At 51.9% G+C, this 22,408-nt stretch overlaps 2 protein-coding genes across 2 annotated transcripts in view; both read right to left on the bottom strand.

Annotated features, from left to right (window-relative positions):
* Positions 1–15,148, bottom strand: part of PADI3 (peptidyl arginine deiminase 3) — a 37,443-nt gene extending 22,295 nt beyond the window's left edge. Inside the window, exons 1-3 of the mRNA XM_035307918.3 lie at positions 15,014–15,148; positions 4,517–4,697; positions 2,065–2,137 (exon numbers count right to left, since the gene is read on the bottom strand). Of these exons, the coding sequence (XP_035163809.3) occupies positions 2,065–2,137; positions 4,517–4,697; positions 15,014–15,105 (346 nt within the window). The 5' untranslated portion in view covers positions 15,106–15,148. The remainder of the gene's footprint in view (positions 1–2,064; positions 2,138–4,516; positions 4,698–15,013) is intronic.
* A 2,394-nt stretch (positions 15,149–17,542) lies between these two features.
* The window catches only part of PADI1 (peptidyl arginine deiminase 1), a 46,557-nt gene continuing 41,691 nt past the window's right edge, over positions 17,543–22,408 (bottom strand). Inside the window, exon 16 of the mRNA XM_002750333.6 lies at positions 17,543–19,558. Within this exon, the coding sequence (XP_002750379.3) occupies positions 19,325–19,558 (234 nt within the window). The 3' untranslated portion in view covers positions 17,543–19,324. The remainder of the gene's footprint in view (positions 19,559–22,408) is intronic.

The raw sequence follows: 22,408 nt of genomic DNA, 5'->3' as shown, positions 1-22,408 counted from the left end.
AAAGAATATGCACAATATGACTCCATCCGTGGAAAATCAGATGGCAAAATTAGACTGTGTTATCTGGGTATGCATATTTAGGGAATAAAATCATAAGGAAAAGCAAGAAAATACTTATCACAAGATAGTGGTTACCTGTAGGGGAAGGAAGGAGTTACGATCAGAGAGGGACATTGTGGGGGACTTTGAGGTGCTGGTTGTGTTTTATTTCCTGGGCTACTCAGGTTTGCTTTGTAATGATTCATTTGTGTGTGTGTGTGTGTGTGTGTGTGTACATGTTTTACACACATATGTATGTAAAATAAAGCTTCATGTACTTTTTTGTCTATGTTATTTTCCAATGACCATATGTGTGTATATATTTGGGCTGTGGATGTGAATGCCCAGCCTCACTCCTAACTAAAGAAAGGCCAAGTAAAACAACAGTGAGATTCCAACCTACCCGACTGGCAAAAAGGGAAAAAGTTGATAACACAGTGTTGGCAAAGCATATATGCAGTTGGCAGACATGCATACTGATACAGTGTTTTTGGAGAGCAATTTGGCAATATCTATCAACTTCAAAAATATAGATTCTCTGTAACCTAGAAGTTCTGCTTCTAAAAAATGCCTCCTACAGATTCAACTTCTTTGCTAATTGCTTCTCAAGTGTGTGAGCCAAAGCAAACTCCCACCCACTCCTTTGTAAGGAGTTTTCCAGTTCCACAACCTTAGCAATGCTCAGTTAAGCATCTTTTGATCTAGGTTTTGATCACTGGGGCTTTCTCTTCTGTTAATTGCTTATTCATATTTTTGCCCATGTCTATTATTTTTGTCCTTTTCTTATTGATTGGAGTTCTTCATATTCTATATGCATCAAGTCAGCCATATGTATTGCAAATTTCTTCTCCTAGTTCATAGTTTGACTTTTTACTTGTCCTCTGCTGCATAAAAATTTTTTATTTTAATAAGTCTCATTTAGCAATCTTTTCCTTATGGTTTTTGCACTTTTGTTTTGCTTTGTTAAAGAAAATCTTTACTATCTTGAGGTTACAAAGATGTTCTTTTCTAAAAACTTTCTATTTTGATTTTCACCTTAAGATTTTAAACTCACTTGAAGTTTATTTTTGCATATGGTGTGAGGTAGGGCTCCAAGTTCATTTATTGCCACATGATAACCACACGAGCACAGGTCTGTCTCTGAGTTCTCTATTTGCTGCATTGCTCTATACCAATTTCACAATGCCTCAAGTACTACGGCTTGAAAAAGAAAGTCTTACTATTTGGAATTGTGAATCCATCCACCTTGTTCTTCATCAAAATTGTCTTGGCTATTCCTGACTTTTGCTCTTCCACACAAATTTTAGGATCAGCTCTGTAAAGTTATATTAAAAAGCCATGTTGGGATGTCTATGGGAATTTCATTGAATTTAGACTGTTTGATACTGTCCCAGAGTTCTTAGATCTGTTATGTTTTTTCATTTGCTTATTTTATTCTTTTTTCTCTTTGGCTTTCAGTTTTGGTAACTTTTATTCACTTATCTTCAAGTTCACTGATTCTTTCCTCAGCTATATCAAGTCTACTGATGAAACCTTCAAAAGCCTTTTTTAAATCTCTATTTCTATGGTTTTTATTTCTACAATTTCCATTTGACTCTTTCTTATCAATTTTCTTCTTTGTTGAAATTCCCTGTCTGTTCATGCATGTTGCCCACCTTGTCTACTAGAACCCTTAACATATTAATCACAATTACTTTGCATGCCCTTTCAGATAGCTCCAACATCTGAGTCATCTTGTGTGGAGTTTATGCATCCATTTGTGGTGGCTTAGCAGAAAAGCTTTAAGCTGGCAAAAGCAAGGCCAGTTCCATGTCTATAGTATGCTTCAATTTGCTTACAAAATAGGGGAGATGTACAGGTATGTATTTGCCTTCATACACAAGCACAGCATATCTCTAGAAAAAATGCTGGGTTTGGGGAACTAGAAGTCTTGAGTTGGAGGGAAGGAGGTTTCATTTTCAATGTATACTCTTTGACTTTTTTAAATGTGCCCTTGGCCACACCATCAGCATGGCCCCAACTTACCAACACAGGTGAGGTAGAGCACTGCGTAGGCCAGGGGCAGAGGCTCACGGCTGGAGTGGTAGGAAATCTGAACCTGTGGAGAGTTGGGTGCAGAGTGATGCCAGCAGAAGCCAAGAGCTCCTGACCCAAAAGACAGCTCTCGGGGGTCTGGTAAGGAAGGGAAGGGGCCCCAGGGACCTTGCTCTTTCTTTAACCTTCCTGTGCCATTTATTTTTCTGTGTCTTGGTTGGCACATCTGTAAAATGGGAGCTATCTGTAAGGGCTTCTCCAGAGACTTGGGTCCCAGTCCCTCCAATAACCTACTCTGTGATTTTTGACAAGCTCCCGCTCCTCTTTGGGTCTTAGTGTGGCCATTTGTAAAATAAAGGGTTTGGAATGGGCAGGGTTTTGGGACACTCTCCAAGCCAACATTTTTGTCTGTGGGACTCAGACAGGCCTGGGCTTGAGCCTGGCACCTCTGGCCACCCTATGACCTTGGCCAAGGCCTCTTACCTCTCTGAGCCACCTCAGTGTTTCCATCTGCAAAATGGGAAAAGGTTTCTACCTCTACAGGTCTCTACCTCAGAGGCTTGTAGTGCAGCTTGGAAACAATACCTGTAAAGGACTGAGCCCACAGGCAGTGCCCAAGAAGTACCAGCTATTGTTATCAGTGGGCAGGTGGCATCTTGGGTGGGGGTGGTTAAATGCAGGGTTCTGGGGTCAGATGGCCTGGACCCGGATTCTGGGTGCCCCACTTTTGAATGTCCCGGGAAAAGTTACTGATCTTCTCTGGGCCTCAATTTCCTCAACCATAAAGTGGGGATAATAATAGTTCCTGCCCCTTAGGACTAATTAGAGGCTGTGAAGATGAAAGGACGTATGGGGCATGTGCAGCTTGGTTCCTGGCCCACAGCGAGCACCCAAGAACTGTTACAGGGTGAGGATGAAGATGGTGAGGATGATATTTGGTTGGAGTCGGGTGAATTCAAGGCATCCAAGCTCTCTTTGATACATGACCCTCCCCTTGGGTATTCCCTCTTAACGTGGATCTCTCAGCTATCTGCTTCTGATGTCCAAATCCCAGCCAGAAAGGGAGGACCTTGCGGAGTCCACTCACCTCCGTAGTCCTGGGAGCCCCTAAATCCTGCAATTACTGACCCCCATGTGTCAATCACCAGCAGTGATGCTTGCCTCAAACAGATAATCACTGGGATCCTGGCCAAAGGCTGGATTGGGTGTAGGGATATAGAGCGGGCAGCGGGAAGAGTGAGAGAAACTGTGAGCTTCCTCCATTCAAACAGCCATTGTGGCCAAGGAACTCAAGGCGGGAGGTACCCACACCGTTCTCAGTTCAATCAGCAGCCAGGAGGGGCCCCTCACAGACTGGCAGTTCCTCTTGCACTGCCCCTGGGACTCTGTCCTGACTCACCAACTCTGTCACTCGCTATATCATATGACTTCAGGAAAGCCACGCCCCTTCTCTGTCTGTTTCCTTGTTTGTTAAATGGCTTCATTGGGTCCTGCCCCACGTGCCTCATGGAGCTCATTGAAGAGGCTCAATTCAGACACGTGGCTGGGAATAGAAGTGGTGGTGGTGGAGGGAAACTGCCCCCAGGGGTCAGGTGGGTCTGCACTGAATTCTAGCTCTCCTGACCATTAGGGTGCAGTCCTGGGACAGTTACTCTGAACCTCAGTTGTCCCATCTGTGAAATGGACATCAGTCCGCTGCCTCTTGGGGCTGCTGTGAGGGCCGGATGAGGTCATAGCTGCCCAGTGTCTGGCATGTGGTCAGTGCTCCTTAAAGGGCCAGTTTCTGAAACATTGCTCCTGACATGGAGTGGAAACCCCACTACTCCCACCCTCCAAGTCCTGGTCCCCGCCAGCCCTCAAGGTGAACATCACCTCTGCCAAGCTTAAAGGCCACCCATTTCTCCCATGTTTTAAATGTCCCCTACCCTGCAAATAGGGTCAGGAAGAGAGTGGATTAAGGACAGCAAAGCACCTTGGGGAAACATTGTCACCTAGGAAGGGGGTCTCCCAGGCAGCGGTGTCCCTCCACTGTCCTGATTTCGCTCTTTCATTCAAAGTGGCAGATTCCCTAGTCAACCCTCAGCCTACATATGGGGAAACAGACCCAACTCAGCAGAACTGGGACAACTCTCTCTATAGGGGGTCTTGGGAAGGAAGAGAAGGAGTAACGCTGGCCCGTGTGGTGCCCACAGCAATGATAGGAAGCAGGGGTTATGGTTATCCCCATTTCACAGATGGCAGACAGAGGCCCTGGGGGGTGATACGGCTCTCCAAGGACACGGGGTATTTGTCCGGAGCTTGCAGAACTGGGATTCAAAACTAGCAGTCTGGTTCCCAGGCCACTGTGCTGCCCAGTGCTCTAGAGAAAGAGGCTGTTGGGCCCTCCAGGAACTAGACAGCTGCCTCCCCGCAACCTCTCCCCACCCCACCGGGACCAGCTCACATGGCTGTCGTTGAGGTCATTGCTGGGAGAGTTCATGACCACGATGATCTCCAAACTCGAGTCAAAGTGCCACCGCCTGGTGTCTGCGCGCTCCCGGCCCCGCTCCATGTTGGGAGAGATATAGATGTCCACGCCAGGCGTCCCGTAAACCTCGAACATCTCTGTGCCCTCAGGCACTGACCTGGGCAGGACAGAGAGCCATGGGCAGTGCTGAAGGAGATATCTTTTGTTCAGATGTTTGAGTTTTGGCTCAAGCCTTGCTTCCTCCAGGAAGCCTTCTTGGCTACACAGATCCCTCGGATCCTCAAGGAGTCAAGCCTGGAGCCCACACAAACATATACACAGTCGGCTGGGCACAGTGACTCACTTCTGTAATCCTAGTACTTTGGGAGGCTGAGGTGGGAGGATCACTTGAGGTCAGGAGGTCGAGACCAGTTTGGCCAACATGGTAAAACTCAGTCTTTACTAAAAATACAAAAAATTAGCTGGGTGTGGTGGCATGCGTCTGTAATCCCAGCTACTGGGGAGTCTGAGGCTGAGAATCGCTTGAATCCAGGAGACAGAGGTGGCAGTGAGCCAAGATGGCGCCACTGCACTCCAGCCTGGGTGACACAGCAAGACCCTGTCTCAAAAAACAAACAAACATATACACAGCCTCACGTTCTAAGGCACGTGTTCATTAACATCGCCCTTGTGAGTTTCTTCACCACCCACCAGAATGGTGAGCTCCTCAGAAGTCAGGACCCAGCCATGTGCTAGATAAATCCCCAGTGCAGGACTGGTCATGAAGAGCCCAGCGAACACCAGCCAGTGGGGGGTGGAGCCCCTTACAGTTCTGAGAGCTTTAAAAAGAGCCATTCTCACCCCAAATCCCAGCACACGTCTCCTTAGCGGTGGGAAAATATCCCTGGTCTTCCCTGGAAAGGGAATTCCATCTGGTGGAGTGTCCGCTGCATGCCAGGCACCTGGCACAGGCAGCTCCCTCCACTCTCACAAGCTGTAAGGTGAGTAATATCATCCCCATTTGACACACGAGCAACTGAGGCTCGGGGAGGGCTAGTGACAAGGCTGAGGTTACACAGCATCAAACTGCAGAGCCAGGTGTACGCCCGGGTCTGACTCCAAGCCCATGCTGTCCCACAGCTCTGCAGTGTTACCCAGGACATTTGACCAGATTTGGTCAAACAACCAGGCATTAATCACAGGTTTAAAATATCTGCGATGTTATCTGGCCCTGAGATCGCATTCCTCTCATTCCTGATATAGTCTGGGGTCCTCCTTGGAAACCAGCCCGGACCTCCTTTGACTGTGGGTGCCCAATGTGCCCTCAGGTGCTGCCTGGCTGGGCAGATCCACCCATGGCCCTCCCCGGCTGAGGACCAACAGTGCCCAGGGCAACCAGATGGGGCTCAGGGCCACAGGATCACAGCTCAGTGAGAACCCATGTAGGGAGAGGCCACTGTGAGCTGGAGGGTTTCCTGGAGGAAGTGGCACACACGCCCCCGGGGGATAACAGTGGCTGACACTTGTTAAGCTCATGCTCTGTCCCAGCCCATCATGCAATCCTCTCAATAACCATAGAAGCGGGGCTCTACCTATCATTGTCTTCCATTATACAGATGGGAAAACCGAGGTTAAGTAATTTGCCCAAGGTTTGTTGTGGGGCTGGGATCCAAACCCAGGCCATCTGGCTCCTCAGTCCACACTCTTGCCCACCACCTCCCAGGAGCCATAATAACAACAGTTTCCTAAAACCCAAAGCCCCTAGCCTCTGCACCCTTACCATGGCAGGCCTGGCTAAGCCTTTTCGTACCTTAGCTCATCGGATCCTCCCTGCAGCCCCAGGATGAGATTATCACTCCTGTCTACACGTGGGGAACTGAGGCTCAGGATATGCAGGGGACTCCCCCAAGTTTGCACAGCTGGACACATCCCCCCCCTTTCCATGTCCCCTCTGAGTAAGGCAGACCTCCCCTAAAACACCCTCCTCACTCTTCCGCCAGCATGATTCTCATGTATCTCAAAGCAGCTTTTTTATCAAAAGGGAAATAAACCAAGCCCAAGCTGCTCTCCATCAGGCGGGTCCCACTCTGGTGACTGGGCTCCTGACCAACACACCTATTTCTCCTCCTAACCAGGGCTGCCAGATTTGGCAAATAAAAATACAGCACACCCAGTTTTGGACTTGAATTTCAAATAAACAACCAATTATTGTTTGGTAATCCATGAAGTATTTGGGATATACTTACACTAAAAAAATTATTAATTATTTATCTGAAATTCAATTTTAACCAGGCATCTTTTGTTTTATCTGGCAACCGGACTCACAAAGCCTGTAATTTCCAGGGCTAATGGAGCCCACTGACGTGTTCTGCCCTGAGTGTTCAGCCTTGGGCAGCCCCAGACAGGGAAAATGGCAAAACCAGATAGAGAGGCATGAAGACACAGAGACAGAGAAATAGGGACAGAGAGACTTGGAGAGACCCAGTGAGATGGAGACTCAGAGAGAGGGAGTCAGAAAGACAGACAGAGGAAGACAGACCCAGGAAGGAAGAGCAGCCTCTCAAACTCCTGGGAACACCCTCAGCTCCTCCCTCATCCCCACTCCCAAGGCACCTGACTTGCACCACCCAGGAAGCCTTTTTTTTTTTTTCTTGAGATAGAGTGTAGCTCTGCCACCCAGGTTGGAGTGCAGTGGTGCAATCTTGGCTCACTGCAACCTCCAGCTCCCAGGTTTAAGCAATTCTCATGCTTCAGCCTCCCAAGGAGCTGGGACTACACAGCCCACCACCACAGCCAGCTAATTTTTGTATTTTTGGTAGAGAGGGGTTTCACCATATTAACCAGACTGGTCTTGAACTCCTGACCTCAGGTGATCCACTTGCCTCAGCAATCCCAAAGTGCTGGGATTACAGGCGTGAGCCACCGTTCCCAGCAGAAGCCTGTAAACGTTTTATGGACCTCCCTCAACCCCAACGCTGTTCCCTGGGACATAAGCGTCCAAGGGTGAGGGCTGAGCACCTTTGATGGTCCTTCTGGTATGAAAACCCCACTCAGTCCCCAGGCCCCAGCCCCTGAGCATAGGGTATCTCAGCCCGGCACTCCTGCACCCACCCCCATGTGTAAGATACTGGGGGATTCCCAATGAAGACTGAAGCACCCCGCCCAGGAGGGTCCCCAGGGCCACGGTCTGAATGAGGGCTTCGCACAGAAGGTGAACAAGCTACATCTGAGGTTGGGAAGGGAGGGGCCGCAGAAGCCGAAGGCTCGGGTGGTGCTGGGACCAGAGTCAAGAATTAGTTTCTAGACCAGGCTGGGTCACACATCAGCCAGCTGAGCTTGAGTAAATCACTTAGTCTCTCCGGGCACATTAACCTCACCTATAAAGTGGGATAATGACACCTACTTGGCCAACCTCATAGGCAATCATGAAACTCAAGTGTGATGATAGATAGGAAAGGCTTGGAACACCATTGGCTGAGGGCAGGAAAGGGGTTATTAAATAAAGTAAATGAGGGTGCAGGAAACGGGTGGATGGAGGCAGGGTGAGGTGAGAGAGTGCACCGGGCGGCTGGGGCAGGTTCCCGGGGGAAGACACAAAGAGGAGACATAAGTGAAGACGTTTTCAGCATGGAGCCTTCGGAGGTCTAGTTTAGATGCAGGCTGTAACAGGCTTGTTTTCATTTCATCCCTGTGTCATGGGGATCCAGCAATGGTTCTTGATCAGGAGGGGCCACATGTTGGAGCCGTGGTGAGGTACTCGAGCCTGTGGTCTCTGGGGCCAGGCAGCTGGGTTCAAATCCCAGTCCCACCGCTCACTAGGTGTGCGACTTTGACCAACTGCCTGCCTCAGTGGCAGCATCTACATCTACCTGGTGTGGATGAGGAGAAGATTGAAGGATCCAGTGTGGGTAAAACTCTCAGGATGAGCAAATGTTATGCCCTCATTTCACTGCTGGGGAAACTGAGACCCAGAAGAGAAGTGACTAGAAGGTAGGGCTGCTGACTCCCAGTCCAGTGCTCATGCCTGTCAAGAAAGCTGTGTTAGGAAAACAAAAGGGGCGGCTCCTAGGAGGAGATCCTGCCTGCGTCAGGTACGGGAGGATCCAGTTTCCCATTTCCTAGAGAACAGGGGAAGAACTTGGAGCCTCACTCAGACAAAGTTCTTCCTCTGATCAGGCCACCCGAGCTGCCAGCATGGCTGAGTTGTCACATGCTGGCTTCTGGACTGCTCTAGGCAGTGCTCCTGGTCCAGCCCTGGGCTCAGGGCCTTGGACCCTCCCCTGATGAGGCTGTCCAGGGCTCTCCCAGCCCCACACCCTCCCAGCCAGCCTGAGAACTCAGCTGCTCCCATGGCACAGCCAGCCTAAGATGGTGAGTGGGGGGCAAAATATGGTAGGGTGGCCAAGAGCATCCGTTTGCTGGGACTAAGGCTGTTCCTGATATAGAATTTGCTGAGCTAAAGCCTGCAAGGTCCCAGGCAAACAGGAACAGGCGGCCTCCCTAAAAGTGGCCAGCCTCAGACCCACCTTGCTGAAAATGCAGATTCTTAGAAGTGCTGCAGGCAGGACCCTGGAACAGGCATTTTAAGCCTTTCTGATGCTCGCTGACATCTGAGAATCGCAGCTTAGAGGGTTGTCTCAAAAATGCTGGGGCCTGGTCCCTCCAGCGAGTATAGAGTTGACTCAGTGTGAGCCCTCCCCCTCATGGGAACCAAGTCGGGTCTTCCTTTGTGCTCTTGCATTACCCCTTCAATGGTGAGGAGGAGGATGGGACCTTGGTGATGAAGGCATCCCCCACAGCCATAGGACATGTGTGCTGTTACCCCCACTTTACAGATGAGACTACTGAGCCTCAGAGATAGCAGGTGATTTGCCCAAAGTCACATAGCCAGTAAGTGACAGAGCCAGGACTCACAGCCAGCTCTGTCCCCACTCCCCTGCAAACCCAAACCCACCCTCTCCCTCCATGGACTCAGGGCCTGGACTTCTGGGATAATAAAACCAGACATTTTAGGAGCTGAGAAACTGATGGGAAAGGTCCCCCTGTCTGAACACAGAAGGGTTGACGAGATGACCAACAAGATGTCCACCTAGCTGGACTGCGGAGGCAGAGGAGACCAAGACCCAGGAGGCTGGGATTCTGAGTGGCAGTTCCGGCTGCCCCTCCCCAGTCAGCGAGGATCCCAGACCCTGCCATCCTCATCAATAGAACCGGGTTCAGGAAATCACAGTCCCACCACAATCCTGGGTGGCCCTGCCCCACCCCACCCCTGGAAAGTGGCAGCCACATACACCCTTTCCCCAAATCCCCGCATTTTAGAGTAGAAATGCACCAGCCCTCCAGGACCCAGCTCTCTGCACAGGCAGTTCAGAGCACCTGCATCGAACAAAATCCAATGTTGACGAAGTAGAAGCTGCTTTGTCAAATCAGGAAGGGGACTCAGAGGCCTCCATGCGTGGAACTTGAAACCTGCTGTTCTATGCCAACCCCTTCAGGGTCCATATGGAGAAACTGAGGCCCGGGGTTAAGCAGAAAGTTGCTCAAGATGAAATAGTAGTCATCATGTAGTAATCACAGCCACAATGGCCTGGCTCCATGAGGCAGCCTCTGCCAAGAAAGGGGTGATGTGAGCTGTTTGTCCTCCCCACGACGGCAGCGGCTTGCAGCACCAGCTGACATCCATCCCCAGCAGATCCTGAAAAGCCTAGGGTGCTGGGGCCCTTAACAGATGAGCTGAATCAGGTTTCCCAAGGTGGGGCCTGGATATCAGTTATTTTATGGGTCCCCAGGTGATTGAAACCCACTGCCAGGGTTGAAAGCCTCCGAGCTGGAGAAAAGAGGAGCTGGATGGCTCATCGCCAGGTGTGCTCCCTTAGAAGACACCTGGTAATGGAAAGAGGGGCCTCACTGCAGGAACCCTGCCCGGGGTACCTTAGTAGTGGATTCCCTGCCTCCTGTCTTTTTCATGTGCTGCTACTTGAGGTCATTCTGAGGTGCGGGAGCTGTGGACCCCCTCAGGTCAAGGATGCCCCCTCTTAGAGGTGTCTGGGTTGCCATCAGAACAGACTCTGCTGCCCTCCAGGCTGCTGTGTGTGTCCTGCCCCTCTGCTGCCATGTAGATGGGACCTGACCCTTCTGGGGTCTTCTGACTTTGGGGCCTACACAGCCATGGATCTGGGAATACCTGGAGCTTTGGGGCCCTCAGAGCCAAGTCTGCCAACACAAAGGCACCACAAGCCGCACCAGGACCCCCAATCCAGACGAGTCTCAGCACCTCTGTGATTCAGCTTCTCCTTCACCAATACTCAGAGATCCTCCATTTGAGTGGGAAGATCTGGTTTCTTGTTTTAGCTCCGTCCCTAACTTGCTATGTAACCCTGAGCAAATCATTTCAAACTCCGGGCCTCAGTTTCCCCAACTAAAAAATAAAGTGGTGAGTAAGACCCCAGAGATGTGTCACTGAACCAGCCTGGGGACTGCTCTCTAGGCCCACCTGTGACGAATCCCAAAGGTGGACCCTTCACGGGTGCTCAGCCACATGAGCAGCCACAACCCAACAGACTCTAGGAAGCATCTCCACATGTTACAGGAAGGCCCAGAGGGAATGGGTCCAGTCCGTTCTCACCATTGGGCCAATGATGGAGGCCCTGGGGGTGGCCCTCCCCACCAGAGGTCATCCTGGGATTTTGATTTTGCTCGTTAAGAATGAAACTGGCTGGGCACGGTGGTTCATGCCTGTAATCACAGCACTTTGGGAGGCAGGTAGATCACCTGAGGTCGGGAGTTCAAGACCAGCCTGATCAACACAGAGAAACCCCGTCTCTACTAAAAATACAATAAAAAAAATTAGCCGGGAATGTTGCTGCATGCCTGTAATCCCAGCTATTCAGGAGGCTGAGGCAGGAGAATCACTTGAACCCAGGAGCCAGAGGTTATGGAGAGCCAAGATTGCACTACTGCACTCTAGCCTAGGCAACAAGAGCGAAACTCCTCAAAAAAAAAAAAAAAGAAAAGAAAAGAAGAAGAAGAAGAAAACCGAGCCAGATGCAGTGACTCTCACCTGTAATACCAACACTTCAGGAGGCTGACACAGGCAGATCACTAGACCCTAGGAGTTCGAGCCTGGCCAACATGGCAAAACTCCATCTCTACAAAAAATACAAAAGTTAGTCGGGCACAGTGGTGCATACCTGTAGTCCCAGCCACACGGGAGGCTGAAGAATACTTGAAGAATGTGTGAATGTGAAGAATGTGGGAGGATCACTTGAGCCTGGGGAGGTCCAGGCTGCAGTGAGCCAAGATTGCACCACTGTGTTCCAGCCTGGGCAACAGAGTGAGACCCTGTCTCAAAAAAAAAGAAAGAAAGAAAAAAGAAAGCAGCTTTCTTCCTGCACTAAGACCCTGTGCTAAGGTTTGCGCTGATGCTTGAGCCTCGAGAAAGAGCTGTGTGGAACCAAGCAAACCTGGGCAGTGGAACTTGATGGGATCTGGGTTCAAGTCCTACAGCCCCGTGGGATAGCACTTGTCAGGCCACCATCCATCTGAGCCTGCCTCCAGTTGCAGGGAGGAGTTAACGAGCCACCAGACACCCAGTGCATGGCTCAAGGCACCAGGGTACCCTTCCTTCCCTTTCCCCATTCTACGACTCACTGCTCAGGAAAGAAAAGCCCCCATACCACACCTGGGTCATCTCCAATTCCTGGGAAGGCAAGAAGATAAAGTTGAATCCACTGCCACAGATGGAAAGGCCCAACAGACTTGCTTGTGCTCATCCTTCAAGGCTCTGATTAGTGCCCCTCCTCCAGGAAGCCTACCCTGACTCAGCTATGCTCATTTTCTCAGCTCCTTCTCCCAGTACAGTCCAGAGGCTGTTCCCCAGACATCTTGCATATGGCAGGTTTGGGGATGCTCGAGGCTGCCCACACGCCCAGGACAAACCCTTACACTGCTGCTGATGATAATGGTGACAGTTACCATAACTGAATGTTCACCATGAATCAGTATTAGTTACATGCTTTGCACACACCATTTCATTCAACCCCCCAACTGCCCTTTGAAGTAAGGCCAAACTGGGTGCATCTGGGCTCTGCCACTCACTGGCTGTGTGACCTTGGGTGAGTTGTTTAACCTCTCTGTGCCTCTGTTTTCTCACCTATAAAATGATGATGATGACAGTGCGCACTTTTGAATTTTGTGATAATTAGTTAACCTATGCAAAGTGCTTAGGACAGGCACTGCTGGGGAGTGGCATTAAGTGTCATTGCTGATATTGTTATCATCCCCAGGTGACAGGTGAGAAAACAGGGACTCAGAGAAGTTAAAGGACTTTCCCATGGGCAGAGAGCTAGGAAGTCACAGAGCCAGGACTGAGCCACCACACCTACTTCCCTTTCTTTTCTTGGCCCATAGTCTGAGCACCCGAGATTGTTACGTCACAGCATCTCCAAGCCAGGAGGGACCTCAGAGCTAACTCGGTCCTGCCGGCCTTCCCAGCAAGGAGCTCTTGCTGCAGTGCCCCTGCAAGAAGGTTGTCCGGCCTCCATGGCTTCTCCGAGGGGAGGGGCTGCTTGTGCACCCCTGTGTGTATCCCGAGAGCCTGCGCTCATCCTCCAAGGCTCCAACTGGTGCACACACTAGACCCAAAAGAATACTTGAAGAATGTGTGAATGCATGAACTAGGAGCTCTCCACCCCCACTCCTGGGGGGTTTGGCCATCAGGGCCCAAGGATCCCTCATTTGAAGATATCAGAGCTTGTGTCCCCCACCTTGTGGCTGTCCCACCCATGGCCTTCTCTGCAAACCTCCAGTGTTGCCTAGGTAACCCCAGGAAGCTGTGCCTTTGCTCTCATTGCCTCAATCCATCCTCTATCCTCTAAGGAAGCCCTGTGGGGGAGGCGCCAGCCCCAGGCCTCCTGGGGCAGGTCAAACTAGAGACACATCTGCCCAAAGGGCATGAGGCAGCAGGGGCAGGTGAGTCACTCTATGGCACGCAGCCCAGTTACCCCATGGCAGGCAGGCAGTGGTGTCAAGCGGCAGTTACCCCTCCTTCCTCATTATCCTGGAGCTCAGCCTCCGTGAATGCACCTTCCTTCAAAAACCACCGAATCCCCTTCCTCCTCCTCACTGCCCACCCACCCAATACTAGGCTTTAATTCCCGGTGCCTAGCTGGGCTGGCTCTGCTCCAGACTTGGTTCCCTCCTGTGACCAGCTCCTCACCCCCTCTCATCCAATGCCCTGGATCAGTCCCATTGCTGCTCCCGACTAAGTTCACCCCGAGTTTTAGAGTCTTAGTCTCGGAGACTAGTTCTCAATGGGGGGGATATTTTGCTCCCCAAACTAGGGCACATTTGGCAATGTCTGGGGACATTTTTGGTTGTTACCACTGGGGAATGTGCTGCTGGTACCCAGGAAAGAGAGGCCCGGAATGCTGCTCTCCATCCTATAGCGCACAGAGCGGCCCATGACAAGGAGGTACCGTGTCAGCAGTGCTGAGGTTGAGAAACCTGGCCCGAAGAGAGGCTGGGAGACTTGAGAGGTAGGAGCTGTCCCACAGCACCCTCCCCTCCCAGCATCCTGATTACCTCGAAGCTGAGAACCTGGAGCCTCCCCCAAAAGCCACCTGGTGGTCCCCAGAGCCCAGCTCCTAAAACCCTACCCTAACCCTTTTTTTCTTCCTAAGAGAGAGAAGACGGGGCTTCACCTCCCTCCACCATGGGCCTTAGAGGCATGATCCGGCACACGGCAGAGGCATGATGCATGGGCATTGAGTGTCTGGAGGAAACCACATCAGACATCTCTATTTTCCAAGTGTAAGAGCAACTAGAAGTGTAAGACTCTTGAGTGGGACCACAAGCAGGTTTAAACCCTGACTAGCCACTTAGTAACTGTGTGACTTGAGCGAATGGCTTGCCCTCTCTGCCTCCGCTTCTCATTTGTCTGATGAGATAATGCTGATAGTAAACCTAGCTCACAGGGTTGTTGTAAGGGTTAAATTCAAGATTACAGTTTGAAGTTAACTCAAGAGTCTTGTGAAGCTCTTAGAATACTGCCTGGCACAAGTGCTATGTATTAAATTATTTTTTTTAATCATTCACACTCTGTTTATGGGCTTATAGGCTCAGGATGGGGCCGGGATTTCTGCCGTTTCTATTCTCATGTGCCCCACAGAGATCCTCAGCCCAACCTGCAGGATCCCTTGGACATAGAAAAGTGCCATCTCTTCGTGGTACCAGACCCCTCCACGCCCCTGGTCTGGAGCTCAGCCACTGAAGCCTCTCCTACCCGGTTCAGCCTCCCGAACTTCAAATTCCCTGGCTGGGGTCTTCAGGAAACCCAGCTGACCAAGAGGAGGACCCAAGCTTCCCTGATTGGCTGCTGTTCCAAGGCCAAGCCTGGGGAGTGGCCCCTGAAGAAGCCCTATCCAGCCTGCAGGGAGGAAGGTCCAAGGCCATCAGCACCAATGGCCTGCAAACCACTAGGCCTCTGACTCTTACCCATAAATGTCCACGAGGGTCTCCACGCCAGCCACACACACCACGCTGGTGGGATGCTCCAGGCACACACGCACGATTCTCTGCAGCGGCATGCTGGTCTCGGACTTGGCTGTGGCCGCCAACCCCAACGCTGCCTCTGAGGTCCCTTGGGATGAGGTTTAAAAGCCCCTAGCCCCACCCCTCCAGCCCAGGGTGCCAATTCATTGGCTCCAGTCATGAAAGCCCGCCCCTTCCCAGAACTGAGCGCTCAGGATTGACTGGAAGGGACCCAATATTTGCATATGAACCTGTTGTCCTGACCCCGGCACTCAGGGAGTTGATTTCTTGGGAAGCAAGTCCCCGCAGGTAACTGGCTAGGCACCAGGAGCTGTTGGGGGCAGGCGCTTTTGAGGGGATGCAGAGATATATGATATTGATCTTGGATGCTTCTTGCCCTGTCACCTCCATATTCTGAGACAATGTCGCCTTCATATTCTGAGACAATGTGGTTTAATGGGGAGCTTCCTTACTCTGCTGGGGAAGCTGGTGAAAATGCGAATTCCCAGGTCTGTTTTCCAGTCCGACACAGCAGGTTAAGGGTGCAGCCTGGTCTCTGGATTTTTTTTATAAGCACCCCCAAAGCATTTTGGTGCCCTTTGAGAAACACCAGCCCCCCCCTTTTTTTTTGAGCATGGATTTTTAGATGTAGGCCTGGGTTTCAGCCCTGCCTCAGCCTCTTCCTGGATGGGTGACCTTGGGCAAGTTTCTTAATTGTTCGTGCCTCACTTTTCTCATCTGAAAAATGGTTGCAGCGAGGCCTCAACGGGCCAACCTTGGTAGATCTCTGGTAGGGAGTTTGTATTACTCCTGTTGTTGTTATTAGGTCCCAAAAACCTCTAAAAGAGGTAAATGATGAGGGTGAGAACTCTCCCCAGCGGGGAGAGGGGAGCTTGGCATGTCAGAGTAAGAAGGCTCAGTTGTCAGGTGTGGAAACTGAAGTCAGAGGGGCATTCAGCCTCCTGGAAGAGCCGAACAAGGGCTCTGGGGAGAGGAGTCCTGGGATCAATGCAGGCTCCACCGTGCACCCAAAATAGGCCCTTGGGTGTCAGTGTCCCCTCTCTTGGAGCCTCGATTTCCTCATCTGTAGAAAATGCAGCTAACCACGGGCCCTGGCGGAGATAATAGGGAAGACGCACCCTGCCTGGTGGAGGCTCAAGAGGTGCTGAATAGAGGTTTCCTCCCTTCTCCCTGGCAGGGCTGACAGCCTGAGGCAGGATGGGGACCAGGACGCACTCCCCAGCATCCCCAGCTGGGACATCTGCACCATTTCAAGGACCTCAACAGGACCCTAAGATTATCATTATCATTCCCATGTTCCAGTTTCTGGGAAGGACGTTCTTTTCAAGGAGAGCTGCTGGGCTGCTGGGTCAAGTGACAGCTTCACTTTTTTCAGCTGTGAAATGGTTTGATGGCTGACTCAGCCCTGGGTAAGAGTTCAAGCTCAGGAGGAAGCCTCAGTCTACTAGCCTTCTTGTGAGCACAGATGGGGAAGAGATGCAGAAAGTGGGGGCTTTCCCTGGGTTGCTGGCCCACTACCTACCTCCTTCTCAGGGAACTGACCGTGTCTTTGGAAGGAGACTCTTGACTTCACTCCTCCCCGGGTAACACCAGCTTTTAGAAACAGGTCTGTGGCTAACTTGGACTGAAGTGTCAATGACTAATAGGCAGCAACTTTTTGCACAAAAGCTAAAATAAAGTGAGCGAGTATCAGAAGATGTAAAATGTGTAGGATGAGAGGGTGATATTTTCAGGCATTCAAAATCCGACCACTAAAGCTGGGTAACTTAGAAGCTTCAGAGGCAAAAATGGAAAGGAACTGGGCCAGGCACAGTAGCTCACACCTGTAATCTCAGCACTTTGGGAGGCCAAGGTGGGAGGATCACTTGAGCCCAGGAGTTTGAGACCAACCTGGGTAACATAGCAAGACCCCACCTCTACAAAAAGTAAATTAGCAATTAGCTGGGCATTGGGGCCTGTGCCTGAGGTCCTAGCTACTCAGGAGGCTGAGGTGGGAGGATCGCTTGAGCACAAGAATTCAAGGCTTTAGTGAGCTGTGATCATACCACTGCACTCCAGCCTGAGTGACAGAGCAAGACTCTGTCTCAAAACAAAACAGAAGGAGAATCACAGTGGCCTGTGGCCATGGGAACCGGAACTCCCACCTATGTTAGTAGGGCCCAGTCTGCCTCCCCTGACCTGTCCTCCCTGAGAGATGGAGGAGATGCCAAAGGAAGAGAGGACAGAGGAAGAGGCAGGATCCATCCCTTGCCTGATCTGATCTCCATCAGACCCAGGGCAAGAGGCATGTGCCAGTCATGCCGCTGAATCAGCCTGCCTGGCACTGCGGGGTCTCCCAGCTGAGCACGGGCTGCCTGTGACAGCAGACGCTGAGCCACGCAGCTGGAGGCATGGTGGGTGGAATTGGAAACAGGCTTCTCCACTTTCCTCCCCTCTTCCCCAACCCAACAAACAGACCAGGAGACAGCCCTGTAAGAAATGCATGTCGACAGTTTTATTGATCAGAATGAAGGTAACTGATCACTCAGAACATTCTCAGAGCCAACACCAGGGCCCCTCGGTGGCTCAGCAGCAACTCCAGAGCTTCCCACACTCAGTGTGGCCCCGACCCCCAGTCCCATCTCTGCAATGCCCACTCCCGTCCTACCCTTAGCTCTTTCTCAGGGGAATCCCAGCCCCTGCTCACACCTCGGCCCCTGCAGAGCCTCCTCCTCCTTCTTGACTCAGCACAGGCTGGGGTAATGAGCCTGAGCAGAGGGTGCTCAGGTTGAAGCAGGAGCTTACAAATGGGGTTCTATAGAACCTTCCAGAAGGGGATTTTCAGGTTCCCGCTCACCCACTTTAACCACAACAGTTCCAGGCTAGCTTTTATTGGTGAAAAGAGTGACAGTTGGCTCAGTATGAGGTCTCACCAGGGGCCACCAAAAACCTAGATGGGCAGAGGCCCTAGGGCCAACTGCCCTACACCAGCCTCACTGGCATCAGGGGAAGAGGATAGACTGGCTTCCTCCTGCCTGGGCCCTGCAGCCCAGCTGAGCCAGCTTGCCTGTGCATGTCTCAGTGACCTCACCCAGGGCTATTAACCTCCGTGGCAGCTGTCTTCCCTACTGTGGGAGGGGACGCGGGGCTGCCACAGCGGTTTATTCAGGGGGGTGAACCCCAAGCTGTGTGCAGGGTCCCTGGGTTGCTGAGAGACCGGGCCAGCCTTCCCCTCCCACTGCCTGCAGAATGAAAGGGAATCATTAAAGGCCATTAAAGGAAATTAAACTCCACCTTCAGAGGTATCCTAATTTCCCCAACACATACAGACACCCTCTTCTAACATCTGGGCCCCCACCCCTGCTACATCTGGAAGTGCCAGCTCCCTTCGAATCCAGAGTCCAAAATCCCAGCCCAGGAACCCCAGGCCACGGACACCTCTGGGCCCAAGATCCATTGTCACACGCTCTGCCTTCCCTGCCATCTTGACCTCGTCCCCTCCTGCCCCTTCTTCCTTTGTGTATCCTCTGGCCTCACGTTGGCCTCTCAGCATTTCTGAGCTGGGAGAAGCCCAGTCTGGTAATTAAAGGCTTTCCAGAAAGGTAACAAGCACTCTTCTGAGGTCGGAGTCAGTCATTAAAATTTTGTTGTCTTTTTTTTTTTTTTCTTTTTAAAATCAGCCCTTGGACACAGGGTTTTTCTGTTCTTATTTGTCCACACACAGCTGAAGGGTGCTGGATGAGGGTGGAGGTAAGTGTCACAGTCTTGAGTCCCTTTTGGGAGAAGAAAGCTGGAGGGGAAGAGGATGTTTCTGACCTCCTTTCCTAGTGTTCCAAGAGCAGAGGCAGCCTGGTGCCTGGCACACCAGACCCCAGGTCGTCCAGGCCCCATTCCTGGCGCAGACACAAAGTCATTATCCTTGTTCCCCAGGGAGGCATCAGAACGGAGGGGAAGCAATCCAAAGTGGGGCCCATCTGCCCAGGCCACCCACAGCGTTCTCCAACACACTCACATTGTTGATCCAGAGCCTCTGGAGGCTGTGGGTGGGGAAGAGGTGCGGGAAGAATGAGGAGCGTGCTTCTCGGGTTGGGTGGGCCACTCCAGAGGCAAGGGTGAGTGGTACCCATCCCTGTGTCCTGGTGCCCACGGTGGCTAGGATGTTTGCAAGGTGCCAAGCCTCCCCCAAGAGAATGGAGGCCAGGTGGTTGTTCCTTGCCCTCACCCTGGCGGGGTCCCCCAGCAAGAGGGCAGAGAGGATGGCTAGTGGGGGCAGCCTCAGGGCACCATGTTCCACCATTTAAAGGGAAAGGGCTTCCTGCGCACGTTGGTGCCACAGTGGATCTCCCCAAGCAGCTCGTGGTAGGACAAGTAGTCATCGATGAAGATGCAGTGCAGGCCCAGCGGCTCCAGCAGGGACCGCACCCTCTCCTCCAGGCAGCAGCGGCCATCGATGATGGGCCCGTAGGGCTTAGGGATGCCCAGGTACTTGCCTAAGACCACCATGTTAACCTGCAAAAGAGAAGAGGCAAGAGGAAGGCTGCCTGGCTGTGACTGCTGTAGAACTGGGACCCCTTCTGGGCTCTGGCTATGGCCAACCCATTCCCCACGACCTGTCCCACCCTTCCCAGAACCCCTAACCCTAACCCTAACCCTAACCCCAATCCCCAGGATCTGTTCCATCCTTGCTATGACCCCTAACCCCAACCCTAACCCTAACCATAACCCTAACCCTAACCCAGTACAAAGGGCAGACTTGCCAGTACAGTTCCTGGGTGCTCAATGTGGGTCGGGCACCAAGCTGTACTTGCCAGAATGGGACAGGCCCTGGGGAATGGGTTGACCATACCTAAGCCGAGAATGGGCTCTAGGACTGGGGCTTGCTCAAGAGCTAGGGTCTATGAATGCAGAGGAGAAAAAGATTCAGGATTGAAAATGAGGTTGAATAACAGCCAGGGCTACCAGGAACTCTGTACATTAAAAAGGAGCCACTTCTCCAACACTTTCTTCCATCTATGATAAAATTGCCATATTATAGCAACTTTGTTAGAACAAGAGATGTTCGTGTCATCTGCCAGAAACTTGTACAACAAATATACACACCTACAAGGTCTATGGAATGAATGTCTTCCAAAGTGTGGTGTGCTTTTGCAGTGCATAGCTTGCTCAACTGTCTTTGGCAGCCCTGATCATTGTTACGGTTTATTGAGCATCTTCTATGTGCCAGATATATCATCACAAAATCTCACAGCCTCGCTCTGAAGCTGTGGCTCAAACAGGTTAAGTCACATCAAGTCCATACACAGCCAGAGAATGGTGAGACTGACCTTTGGACTTGGATCTGACTGATGCCAACCCACGCTCTTTGTATCTTGCCAGAATGTGGTGCTGTAGCCCCCTGTGGGACTGAGGAGTTGAGGGAAGGGGCTGAAAGCCTTTGGGGACAATTGAGTTTATCTCTGGGGGCACCTCTGCTTCCCTTGGTTGTGGACCTGGCTTGGGGCCCTAATCCTGGGGATGGGAAGTCTCCCCCATGCAACGGTATAGGGGTTTCTTAGAGGAAACCTCAGCTCAGGTTGATGGCAAGAGGTCATAAGGGGCAACCCTTGGTGTTCAAAGGGGACTCTGGGTGTGCTCTCTAGAGGGCAGTTCTGGGCTGTTTTGGGTTGGAGCTGGGGCTGTCCTCGACTCTGCCCTCAAACTCTCCGTGCTCTGCCCATCGCCCTCAAGTCTGCCCCACCCTCATCCATGGCCAGGACCAACACACAGCTGGAGGGTCCTGTGAGGTCAGTCCCCTGGCCTTGGCCCTGAACTACCTCTTTGCCCACTAATGGGCCAGAACATGCTGGGGCGAGTGAGGTTAGGCATGCAGGGGGCAAAGAGCAGAAAGAGGAGCAAGGAGCCAGGCCCAGGGCCAACCGGCCTCTGCTTCCTCCTGAGTGAAGAGTCAGGGGATTGGGTGCTGGTCCCAGCTCCGCCACTTGCTCACTGTGTGACCTCAGACAAATTACCTGCTCTCCTTCTAAGCCTTAGTTTCTCCACCTGACAAACCAAGGGGGTTAACTGGGTGTTTCCTATGGGACCCTCCAGTGAAGACAAGCTGGGATCCTTCCACGGAGCCTGGACTGAAGCTAGGGAATCCCCACAGGGTGACCAATAGGCAGGGGGCTTCCAGCAGACAGAGGCCAGGCCACAGCCCTGAGGACTGACCAAGGGGTCATGGGCTCCAGACTAGGCCCTCCCCCACCCCTCAGCCAGAACCAGAGCCTAACAGCCCCTTAGCGCTTTGCCGTCCACCACAACAGCCACCGGACACATGCGGTTGTTTAAATTAAAATTAAACTTGCATAAAGTTATGATTTTTCTTTTTTTGAGACGGAGTTTTGTTCTGACACCAGTCTGGAGTGCAGTGGCACCATCTTGGCTCACTGCAACCTCCACCTCCCAGATTCAACCAATTCTCCTGCCTCAGCCTCCCGAGTACCTGGGACCACAGGCGTGCGCCACCACACCCAGCTAATTTTTGTCTTTTTAGTAGAGATGGGATTTCAACACATTGGCCAGGATGGCCTCAACCTCTTGACCTCATGATCCACCCGCCTCAGCCTCCCAGCGTGTTGGGATTACAGGCGTGAGCCACCGCACCCAGCCATAAAGTTACAATTTCTCTCCTTCACTGACACTAGGCACATTTCAAGTGCCCCGAAGCCACGTGCAGCTGAGTGGCTACTGGACGGGCAGATGTGGAACATTTTCATCATCACAGAATGTTGTAACAGACAGCACTGCCTTCAAGCAGCGGTTCTCGATCAGGGCCTATTTTGTCCACGAGGACATTTTTGGTTGTCACAACGAGGCGAGTGCTATTGGCATCTAGTGGCTGTAGACCAGGGAGGCCACTAGACATCCTGCTAGGCACAGCCCAGCATCTACAGCAAAGGCTTACTCAGCCTAAAACGGCAACAGAGCTACAGAGTCAAGAAATCCTGCCTGGGGGTGTCTGCCAGGACCTAGAGGCTGGAATCCCACCTTGAGGATCAGGAACGCACACGGGTCCTTCTGACCTCCTGCAACCTGCATCCTGATCCCAACATGCACTTCCAGCCCTCAGTTTGTCCCATGAGAGGGATCCAAGATAAAGCCTGCAGTCTGAAGAAAGAAAGTCTATCCTCGTCCTGGGGGACTACCCCTCCCAGCTTCCAATAGCCCAACATCCTTTCCCAAGAGGTTAATAGGCACTTGGGCCAGGCCTGCCCTGATAGCATCGCTCAGGCCCCTCCCAGGTGAGATCACATCTGCTCACCTCCTTGTCAGCTGCCCAGTTAATGAGAGTCAGTGAGGCCACCGCCCACCCCACCTGCC

The sequence above is a fragment of the Callithrix jacchus genome, chromosome 7 (genome assembly GCF_049354715.1).
Source record: "Callithrix jacchus isolate 240 chromosome 7, calJac240_pri, whole genome shotgun sequence".
In the NCBI taxonomy this organism is placed as follows: domain Eukaryota; kingdom Metazoa; phylum Chordata; class Mammalia; order Primates; family Cebidae; genus Callithrix; species Callithrix jacchus.
Note: the sequence above shows the minus strand (reverse complement) of the source record. Positions and strands in the feature narration are given on the sequence as shown.